At 38.1% G+C, this 11,944-nt stretch overlaps 1 protein-coding gene across 1 annotated transcript in view; it reads right to left on the minus strand.

Moving 5' to 3' along the window:
- Positions 1-3,949, minus strand: part of LOC307147674 (uncharacterized protein) — a 35,514-nt gene extending 31,565 nt beyond the window's left edge. Inside the window, exons 1-2 of the mRNA XM_079852583.1 lie at positions 3,804-3,949; positions 3,333-3,550 (exon numbers count right to left, since the gene is read on the minus strand). Of these exons, the coding sequence (XP_079708709.1) occupies positions 3,333-3,401 (69 nt within the window). The 5' untranslated portion in view covers positions 3,402-3,550; positions 3,804-3,949. The remainder of the gene's footprint in view (positions 1-3,332; positions 3,551-3,803) is intronic.
- Positions 3,950-11,944: the final 7,995 nt, after the last annotated feature.

An 11,944-nucleotide genomic window follows, 5' to 3' on the forward strand; every position in this document is an offset into this window, starting at 1 on the left:
TTTGAAAACTACTTGAGGTACTTGAAAACGATGATGCATGTTTAGTCGTGTGTTACATATTGTACCCATATATATATATATATATATATATATATATATATATATATATATATATATATATATTGTACCCATATATGTGTGTGTGTGTGTGTGTGTGTGTGTGTGTGTGTGTGTGTGTGTGTGTGTGTGTGTGTGTGTGGTTGTGCTGGAATTGTTGTGTCTGCTATTCACGTTCATAGACTTATTAAAGATACATTTTCCTTGGTACAATCTTCATATAACAGTCCTAAAATATGGACAATTGCATTTTAGACCCTGAATGGCGATTTTGAGTGTGACCTGGACGCACCAGTGAGTGGTGGGATATTTTGCTAATAAAATTACCGTGCCAGAACAAAGCATGGTGTGAGTAATTTATTATGTCTGATCTGTCAATATTATCTCAGTGAGCTTTTATTGTTTTAAACATTAACAGTACAGTGACTGAAGAGTTTTCATCAGTTTCAGAAGGGGCTTTCGCACTGGAGGAACGTTTTCATAGTTCCTATAACTATTGTAAATGTAATGTAAATGTATTGGCGGAAGTTCCCGCTTTTTGGCGTGTTCACACCTCAGGAACTGGGAACGATTTTAATTACAGGAACACCTTTTTAGGGGACAAAATAAGCTCCTACCTCAGAGTAGGGTCTAACCCAACACAACATGAACTATCAGTGATGTAAGTGTACATTAATTGGCTGAACGCATGCCATATGAAACACAGACACTCGCCATTTTTAACAAGCTGTGTTAACACACAGTTTGAACTAACTCCACGAACATGGACTGACTTAGAAGTTCAAGTGCTTCTCAACTTCTACATTACTGAGTTGTTGACATTGTTGAATGTGGCTGTCGGCCGGCTTACATCACTTCAGAGTTCCTACTGACAGTGTGCAACCAGGAAAACGGCCCCGGGGGATCATTTAGTTCTCGGGGGACCGCCCTGGTGACTAGTTCCTATAACTGAGTTCTTGCAACTACCTGGTGTGAAAGTCCCTAATGTCGTGGACAAGCAACTTCTGGAAAGGCTTGAAAATGCTAGTGTGGACAGAGACCGTTGTTTCGAAATGAAAACGCCAGTTTCAGATATATCCAGATTAAAGTGGACGTAGCCTAATGAGCATTAGTCCCCTTCTAAAACACTGACACACACTTTTAAAGAGGTTTTTGACTGGGATGTGAAGGTTGAAGTCAAGTTCACCATGGTCATCTCATCCTATCCCAATGGTAACTCTTCTTTTTCTAATCTGTCCTTATTATTGCCTAAATCTTTATTACATTAACATTACTAAGCATTAAATGAGCATGTTAACTATGCCTAAACAGCTTTGTCAACTGGTTAGCAGCATTAACAAATAGACCAAACCCGCATGGCCTAGTTGACATCAGCCAAAAAGAAAATCCTTTCAAAGGCACAGCAAGTTATTTTTCTTTGGAATCTTGATAATGAATCTTGCACAATAAGACCAGAATCATGTATTAAAGGGATAGTTCGCACAAAAAAAACAATTACTCAGAAATGAAGTCACACAGGTTTGGAACGACATACAGTGCATTCCGTGTATGCTAGGCTGTGTGTACTACTTTAGATTTACCCCATCTTCTTCTTTCTTCCTCATAACCAAGACAAGCTGGTCACAGTGGCCTCTCCAATTTCATTCATTACTCATCAGTTTTAAAGTAGCTTTCCATTCTGCTATTGCCACAGACAGTGCCTCCCTTTGAGGAGATAACAACTCACCAGGAAGGAGCTCAAACATGTGGCTGAAGGGCACACCTCTCATGACCAATAATGAAACTGGAACAAGCAGTTGGTCAGATCAATCAACTGTGGCCCTGTTTCCACCTGGTATTAAGATGCGTTTTGGTCGATCGGATCACAAGTGGACGACGCTAAATACAGGTGTAAACGGGGCCTAAAATCTTTTGAGCTTGTCGACTTTCGACCACTTCCAGAGGTAGTCAAAAACGCATTCGAACGGATTGCTTTCGTAGTGTAAACGCTCATGTGGTCGCAATGTTCAAACAGCCACAAAAGATGTTTACTCTCTGCCTACTGACCTAATGCGTAAACATTATGGGAAGCGCACACGGGATTTAAACAAAAAGTGTAGTTTTTAAGACGAAAAACGTACCAAGCACAATGTTTCCTCACCATTCCTGATTTATAACACGCATTCACAGCGTTCGCCGTGGTCTTGAGACTATAAGAACAGAAACGAAAGCTGATGCTCTCCGTATGTTTATTTCATCCATTAGATTGAAAGATCTGAAAAAGCCCATGCATTTACCCGCCCATAGACCCTCCCCTCGAAGAAATCAGGACAGAAGTGGTTGAAAGTGGACAAAAGAGACGGATTAAAACACCAGGTGTAAACGGGAATGTGTCTGTCTCGTCTACTTGTGATCCGATCGACCATAACTCATCTTAATACCAGGTCTAAATCGGGCCTAAAAGTCTAATAAGGAAAATGTGAAAACTGCCAAGAGGACTCAGGCTACATCTTTGTGGAACATCAAACCATGCGCTCAAACAATAAGCATTCATGCCAATGCCTTCGAGAAAAGTTGGTGTGGTGCATTTATGAACAATTTATAACTATATAACAATGCTTCATCAGCAGAGAGCCAGCGTTGGGTTCAGTATGTCAAGTATTTATGGATTCCAGAAAGGTGTTGCATTACTTTAAGACTGTTCTTCAAGATGGCGCAAGCCAGATGCCATCAAGATTACTTCTGCTAAAACTTTTAACTTATAACTTCATCTGGTTCTTTGGTTTATTTCTTCAAGTAATGTTTTTTTTCATAGCCTCTGAGGGCATCTTTTCATTTTGTTTGTGAAGTTTCAGTTTCAAGTGTGTGTGTGTGTGTGTGTGTGTGTGTGTGAGATCGCTTGAGTAAATATGCACAGGAGTCTGAACGAGTGGGTAAATTATAAAACTAGTCTTAGTAACAAATCCACATTGAGTTTAAACATTTAATAGTACACTGGGACAGGAACATGATCAATAGGAAGCTTCCGTATTTAAGTGGAATAAAGGAGCAGTAATAAGACAAAGTGCTTTACTGTAACACTTTGCATTACAGTGTTATTATTCAGTGATTATTTATGTACAGTAACACTGTATTGTTAAGTGTGGTCAGTTATTTGAAATCCACTATTTTGGCATAAGAATGTAGGCTAAGTTACATAGCTTCGAGCATATTGGTCTATAAGGGTACTTGTATTATTGGTTACAGACAACTAACATACATTTTTATTTATTTAATATAGTTATTTACTGACTTACCTTTAGTTGAAACGGATGGATCTCATTTAGAGAGTGTCTTCTGAGTTTTTTAGTGAGGGTCTTCAGCATTCTGCCCTTCTTTGATTGTTCTCAGCTTTAAGATCACTTCTTCAAATTACAGATTCCTATCGGATTCATAATTGGATCGATCAGCTCAGCTCTAAGAACAGTCAATGCGTGTATTCAGAGATGTTCAGCTCCATGCAAACAAACTCATGCTGAAACACAAATAAACAACGATCATGAGTTCCCAGAGGCAGAACAACAGCAGATCTCCGTGCAGGAGGGACCCAGTCTGGTTTTAAAATTAAGTCTCATAACTTGGTCTAAACATCCATCACTCTGATGAAGGTAAATTCTTTAAATCGAACTATTTAAGTCCTGTATGGTGTTGAATTGATCAGCGACAGTGACACTCGTCATCAAAAACGTTTTTAAAATCCAGATGGGTAAAAACAATGTTAATCTTACTCCAAACGGCAGATGGACGATGAAGCTAATGTGTGTGTAATTTAAAAAAAAAAAGTCTCTATAGAATCCCAATCGCACTCATACACGCACACACTCACACTCACACATACACACACACACGTATGCGCACTACACATGCAACTCGCGCTAGCTCATGCTCGTCGCGCTCTCTCATTGGTTGCTTAAACCGATGATGTCATTGCGTTCTAAAAGGAGGCGGGACAGCAACATCTTAAAGGGAAAGGAAGAGCTTTCAGGGTCTGGGTCAAGTGAGATGCGTTTCTTTATTCACAAGAAGTCTCAAATCTATCTTATTCACAAGAAGTCTCAAATCTATCTATCTCTCTCTCTCTATCTATTTATCTATCTATCTATCTATCTATCTATCTATCTATCTATCTATCTATCTATCTATCTATCTATCTATCTGTCTATCTGTCTGTCTGTCTGTCTATATATCTATCTACCCATACACAAAAGAAATATATTTGAAATATATTTTCAGAGTAGCCTATATTTGATGCAAATATTTGAAATTGGCCCAATACATATATTTCACACTTAACATCATATATTTTTGTTATATTTCAGAATATATTTCAATGTATTTGGAATATATGCCACATATATTATTTTTGACACTTTTGGGGACCCATACAGAAAAAAATACAATGAAATATATTCTGAAATATAACACAAATATATGATGTTAAGTGTGAAATATATTTATTGGGCCAATTTCAAATATTTGCATATGTTCCAAAATATACTCTGAAAATATATTTCAAATATATTTCTTTTGTGTATGGGTACCATTTCTATCATCTCTCTGTCTGTCCGTCCGTCCGTCCGTCTATCTATCATCTCTATCATCTCTATATCTCTCTGTCTGTCTGTCTGTCTGTCTGTCTGTCTATCTATTAGCAGGAATTGGACGCTGTAGACACACACACACACACACACACACACACACACACACACACACTCACACACACACATGTTGGATTTCCATGTTGTACCCCCTAAACTAACCCCTAACCCTACCCATCACACAAAACTTACTGCATTTTTACATTTTCCAAAAAACACCACTCAGTCTGATTTATAAACTGTTTTCCTCATGGAGACCAAAAAATGTCCGCACAAGGACAAGGATATTTACATTTGTTTTTTATATTTTTTGTTTGTTTTTTTATGCATTTATTTCCCCAAAAAGCTTTGTAACTAAAATAAATAATTATACAGTAGTAACTGTAAATGACTGCTTGTTATAGCCTATTTCTTGCATTTTTCTTTGCACATTTTACATTTTACTTTTGTCCCTATACATTTCCCTCTTCTCTGTGTGGAACTGACACATAATGAGAATTGAAGCCTTATAACATCACATGGCTAAATAAATAAATACCAAACCAATGGGGGAAAAAAGTACATAAGAGGCAATACAAATTATTATTAAGAAAATAATGTCTTAACACTATTATAACAGAATGCGGTTTCTTGCCATGTGGTTTGCCATCTCATTACCTGCACTTCCTAAAGGGTTAGTTCACCCAAAAATGAAAATTCTGTCAGTAACCACTCACCCTCATGTTGTTCCAACCCCGTAAGACTTTTGGTCATCTTCATAACACAAATTAAGATATTCTTGATGAAATCTGAGAGCTGGCTCACTCCAAATGTCCAAATAACTTGATTCAATCGTCTCCAAATAACTTGAATCAGTCGTGTTCAAACAACTTAATTAAATTACGTGGAAGCACTGTCTGAATCATGTTCAACCAAAGAGCCATTTTTTTGAGTGTAGGCTGCTAGGTAATCGACATCTGCCGGCCCAGAAAAGTTAGTACAGACATCGTTAAAATAGTCCAAGTGACTACAGTGGCTCAACCTTAAGTTTATCAAGCGACGAGAATACTTTTTGTGCGAAAAACACCCCAAAAATAACGACTTTATTCAACTCATCATTTTATGTGTTTCTCTGAGTGAGTTTACGTAGTGTAACAGCGCAGCGCTTCTGGGTTGTACGTCAGAACGGAGGCTCACTATTGGCCGACGCTGGTCATGTGTGTGATGCTGGCCAATAGTGAGCCTCCGTTCTGACGTACAACCCAGAAGCGCTGCGCTGTTACACTACGTGAACTCACTCAGAGAAACACAGAAGAAAATGGAGAGTTGAATAAAGTCGTTATTTTTGTTTGTTTTTTTTCGCACAAAAAGTATTCTCGTCGCTTGATAAACTTAAGGTTGAGCCACTGTAGTCACTTGGACTATTTTAACGATGTCTTTAACTTTTCTGGACTGGCAGATGAAATTACATAAGCCTATGAAGGAGTGAGACAGCTCTCAGATTTCATCAAAAATATCTTATTTTGTGTTCTGAAGATGAACGAAAGTCTGAAATCAACATGAGGGTGAGTGATTACTGACTGAATTTTGGGTGAACTAACCCTTTAATAAATATACACGGAGAAGAAGGAATGTAGGAACACAATATGACCACTAGAGGACACTGTCTTTTTAAAAATGAATGTGTTGCCTGTGGCTTTTTGTCATGCAAGTCAATACGACTGTTCGTGAATCCTAAGCTTAATAGAGAACAGATGAAGCTGATTGAGGCCAATGAATTATCTCTGTTTGACAGCAGATGTGTATTGAAATGCATGTTTTGAGTTAGGATAGCCGTGTCATGTTTTGCATTTGACTTGTTTAGACTTGGAATTTGGAAATTGGGAATTTGTCCCATTGGCCACTAATATTAGAAACATTTTCAGAGGTAGGAGGATGATGGAAGATTTGATAAGGATCTGTCCAGTGAGAACAGGACACCTGGCACGAACTGCACTCTTTCTATTTACAGAAACATGGTGTGTTAATATTTCTCCAACAGTAAACACACTTTCAATGTAATTAAAATGTCAGTAAAGAAAGAATTTAATTAAGATGATCTGAATTCCGCAGTTGGTCAATAGGAGGCGATGTATGACCGACCACTGATGAAGAGCTCAAGCAAGAATAACAGGAAGTGTGTGTGTGTGTGTGTGTGTGTGTGTGTGTGTGTGTGTGTGTGTGTTTAACCTACATGGTGAGGAACAAAATGTCCCCACAAATATAGTAAAATGTGAAAATGTTGACTTTGTGGGCCCATTTTCTCAGCTTATAAATCATGCAAGTAGTCTAGTCTAATGTTTTTTGAAAATGTAAAAATGCAGAAAGTTTTCTGTGATGGTGGGTAGGTTTAGTATAGGGGGAGAGAATATACAGTTTGTACAGTATAAAAATCATTAAGTCTATCGAAAGTCCCCATAAAACATGAAAACACAACGTGTGTGTGTGTGTGTGTGTGTGTGTGTGTGTGTGTGTGTGTGTGTGTGTGTGTGTGTGTGTGTGTGTGTGTGTGAGTGTGTGTGATCAGCAAGAAAATAATGATCAGTAATGCAAAAAGAATTCAATTCTGCTGTAAATCAGCTCTAAAAAGACAATTATGTCATTAAACAGCTGACGTCAGTTCAGTGTTGATTCAGTTCAGTTCAGTGTGTAAAGTTTCAATTGAGTTATGAAGCAGTTCTGCAGAAAATAGGGATGTCATCATCCAGCTTAGTTCAGTTCTTATCCAATAGTGTCAATACAGTCAAATCAATAATATTGCTGAATATTAAGTGTTCATATATGGCAACAAAAGGTTCAATTGAGGTAAGTTAATGTTTTAGGTATAATGAATAATACAGCATGTCAATGTTAATCTGTACTTCACATTACTAACATTTCAAGTACATTTGAGTTATGAATGAACACGATTTAACAAATGTACACACATACTGTATGTGCGTGTGGATTGAAGGAGAACAAATAAATAAATCCAACATGTGACGAGAACATTTCACTTTTAGCCTGCTTATTAGTCATCATGCCCAATAAATGGCAACAACATCAAACAAATCTGTTGCATCCACGTCAGTGCTTTTTTTTCTTCGGGCTCCCTTTGTGCCAAACAGAACTAAAAACAAACTGATGACATGTGGAGCGTTGTGACCTTCACACCCGTGTTGCAGTACACAAACGCTCTCAGCCTACTTGTCCTGAACGACTCTGACTTTCCAGGTGCGCTCAGCCCACACCACCCACCGCTCTCTGGACCAGTTCAACCAGTTCCTCCCCGAAGACTCTCACCCACTGACCCACTGGCGGAAAGCGTGGGTGCCGTGCGTCCCAGAGTCCGCTTTTAGAACGCCAGATGGCTATTTTCTTCCCCAAGCACTCTAAAAAAGAACAGACTTACATAAAACTAGCACTGCAAGGAATGCTGGTCCTGGAGAGATCTGTAGAGAACAAAGGTATCAAACATGACCTTCAATCTGTGCTTCTTTTCAAAATAACACAAGCGAATGTGTGAATATGAAACAGAGATGAGTCACTTTAAAAAAGATATTGTGGGCCAATGTTCTTGATGATGTGCGAATAAAATAAAAATCGAATGAAGAGCCACGCTGTCATGTGGACCTAATGGCATGTGATTCAAAGACAGCAAAACATTGGGTCACTTTTTCCATTTTGACACCAAAGTCAAATGTCAGTGATATTTATAGCACAAATCATGACTTGCACATGCAGATGTGATATAAGTAGTTCCATGACTTTTGTTATGACATTGCTGGTGAGAGGAAATGATCATATCCTCTTGGAGAACGTGTGGGTGGGCATATCAGCATATCTGCTTGTTCGAAGGATAAAAATAAAGCAATGTCAGCTTTAGTGGTTAAAAATGACGTGCAGGTTTGGTGTCAAAGTTCATATCATAAAATAGAGTCCATTTGGATAAATGGAGATATGACATTAAATTGACCTTCTGCTAAAATGATTCAGATCCAAACTGTGGATTTCAACATGTTCCAATGATCTCAGAGAAACAAAAAACAGGTTTGTATATCTGTTAAAGAGAATGCACTCTGTTATTTAACCAATGTCAAGAATAGATTGTTTATCTAGTAGATTAGCAAACCTGATTTCATCAAGTGCAACATGTTCCTGGAACAACATTTCAATCTACCAATCAGATTTGAGGGACAAGTTTAGGCTTACAATCAGGGTTAGGTGCTTTTACATCAGTGTTCTTCACCTATCATTTCTCTCTGATTTTTAGGATAACTTATGGGTAAGTTTAGGGGCAGGGATAGTGGTTCTGGGTATAGTTTACCCAAAAATCTGATTGAAATTAACAGATGTAATGGTTATGTTCTGTTTTTGGACTCTTGTGTTTCCTTTGGTTCCTTGCTGTGTTTAGTACATGTTCCCGTTGCTAGTTTCTTTCTATGGTTACTCATTGGTTAATTTATTTGGTTCACCTGTGTCTTGTTTGGTTTTTCATTTAGCTATGTATTTTAAGCCCTCAGTTTGGTTCTTCCCGAAGCTTTTCAAAACTTTTGAATCAATTGAACCAATTGTTTCGCAAAACGATTCACTGTTTCGAAGCCCACAAAACCCCACACGCTGGTCAGAACAGTGTGAATGAAACGAAAACTCAGCTCAAACATGCATGTGTAATCTTTTAGATGCAATAAAAATAATCTAATACCATTAAATATAAGGTGTCTTTATAATATGTGCTATTTTATTAAATTGTAGTTTCGACTCTCTGATTGGTGGACTCTCTGTACAGCATCATGGGTAATGTAGTTTTTCACCACAAATTCTGCTGTTAAACAATGATTTATTTATAAACTAAGTTGAATTAATGGGGGTTGATGTCTTTTAACAGAAGCAAATACTATCTATTAAAAACATTGCACCTCACAGTAAGGCTGTCTTGAAAGGTTTATAAGTTAATGTTAAAAATCAACTTCCCTATGGAGAAAATGAATGGATTTTTACTTCTGGAACCTGACCATTGCACTCTATTGTTTTGTACCATCAGTCTTAATGAAGTATGAAATGAAGAGTACTGAACTCTTCAGTGCACTGCATGCATATGACTCGAACATCTTCAAATCATTCTCTGTGGGAAGTGATGCTTTCACAAAGTCAGACCCTACGAGACCTGGAGAGCGGGAGCAATACAATCAGAAGTGTTCCAGTGACTAATCCACGGCCGGATTAATAAACGCTCGCGTGTGTTTGGGGTGCTACTTCCTGCGTAACCTTGGTATCAGTTGCTAGGTGATGGATGGAGTGGAGACAGAAGGTGTCAAATTGTACCTCAGAACAGGATTTAACAAATGGTTTCTATTTTCTAAAAATTAAAAAAAATTGTCCTAGATGACAATTTTGTTCTTCTTAAACCATTTAGTTTATACTTACTATATATAGACAATACTGAGTTTGCCATCAGCTTGAAAATGATGAAAAGAACAACGGATATGCAGTGATTAGAATCTGACTCAACTTGAGCTGTGCACTTTATTACCAGTTTTCCACCAAGCAGCTTTTCCAGAAGAATCTCCGTTTCCAGCAGTAAGTGTCCTGATCTTGTTTTGCCCTCCCAGTTTCTTTCATTCATTCATCTTTTCTCTCTTCCTCCTCTTTCTCCTCGTGGCAGATGTCAGCGGCCTCGGTGGGAACAGGAGGCAGTCCATCCCACTCTCGCTTGCGTCACGGAAAGGAGAGAGGCTTCCGAAAGTGGAAGACAGATGGGAGAGGGATCCATTGATGAGAAGTAAATCCACAGACTGCGAGTGAGGCATTTGACACTCTTGTGTTAATGCATTTGTGAGCGGTAATGAGAGAGTTGAGTGCATAAGATGCAGATGAGTAATGCAAGAAGAACATTTATTTTTCTATTTTGTGGGTATTTCTTATTGAGTATAATTTAATTGTTACTTAATACAATTAAAGGTAGGGTAGGCAATTTCAGAGAGGCTAGCAATAGCGAGCTAGCTTTGAAAGCATGAGATCCCACCCTCCCTTCAGAGCGTCTCCAAAGCCACGCCTCCTCCAAAACACATGACCACTTGAAGCAGAGTCTGCAAAGAGACACGAGAGACAGCGTTACATTACCTCATGTCTCAAAGCACATAACTTTACAATAATAATGAATGTAAACAACTTACACTGCTCTAGTTGCACCACCTGACTGCTGCAGTTTTATTTCGGCTTTGATACTGTTGACATAGAAACATAAATCTGGATGTGAACAGAGTAGAACGTCACAGGTTTCCATCTCATAATTACGGTTATGACACGGCATGAACGCAGCATAAGCTCGTTGTTTTGGTTCAGGAGGAACTGTAAAAGTGGCTGCTGTTTGTTTGTGTCTCTCTGTGACTGACGTCTGTCTACAACTCTGCATAGCCTTACGGAAAACACTGATGACGTGTGATGTCTGACAGAGCAGGTGTGTGGAAGTATAGAAATACATGTTGACGTGTTGACGTGACATGTTGAAATACATGTTGAAGAAGATATATGTACATGTTTTAATATTTAGACTCCTTCTTTTATTGATTGCTATCAGGATGTGAAGAGTGTTTCAACCAGTATGACAAAAAGTGTTAATAAAACAAATTCCCTATTTTAATCTTAGTCGCCAAGGTCTGTCCAGGGTCTAAAGAACTAATTTCACTTATCAGTGCTTAACCAGTCATGGGCTGAAGCCAGTGCTCTCTGCGATAAAATCTAGTGATACTTTTCTTTGCAGTAGTATTCTAAGAAATGATTTCCTGAAATGCTTTTGTTCTAATTCTCTAAGAAACCTGTTCCATATGGAAGACTCAATGAGAGGGTACAACATCATCTGGTTCCCTGAATTGCCGTCACCATGGCAACTTGATGCACATCCGTATGACATCACAGCCCACTCAGTCAATCTAGCAGGGACAGAATGTGATTTGAGAGAACACTGTGTGTGTGAGCACATGCTGTCTACAAGAGTCTTTGACCTATTATTATATATATCTATATATCTATATGTAATAGATAATAATATAATAATATAATAATATACAAAATTATAGTTAGAAACATCTTATATATATATATGTTTTTTTTTTTAATCAGACAACATATTTTAAATCCCCCAAAAAGTTTGTATGTGTATGTTTGTTGAGTGCCATATTTGATCCACCAGGCTTTTATGGCTCATATAATATAAGAGAATATGGATCTTGCAGAACCTGATTTCACCAAGTACAACATGTTCCTAGTCAACA

This window comes from Squalius cephalus (assembly GCF_949319135.1).
Source record: "Squalius cephalus genome assembly, chromosome: 20".
NCBI lineage: Eukaryota > Metazoa > Chordata > Actinopteri > Cypriniformes > Leuciscidae > Squalius > Squalius cephalus.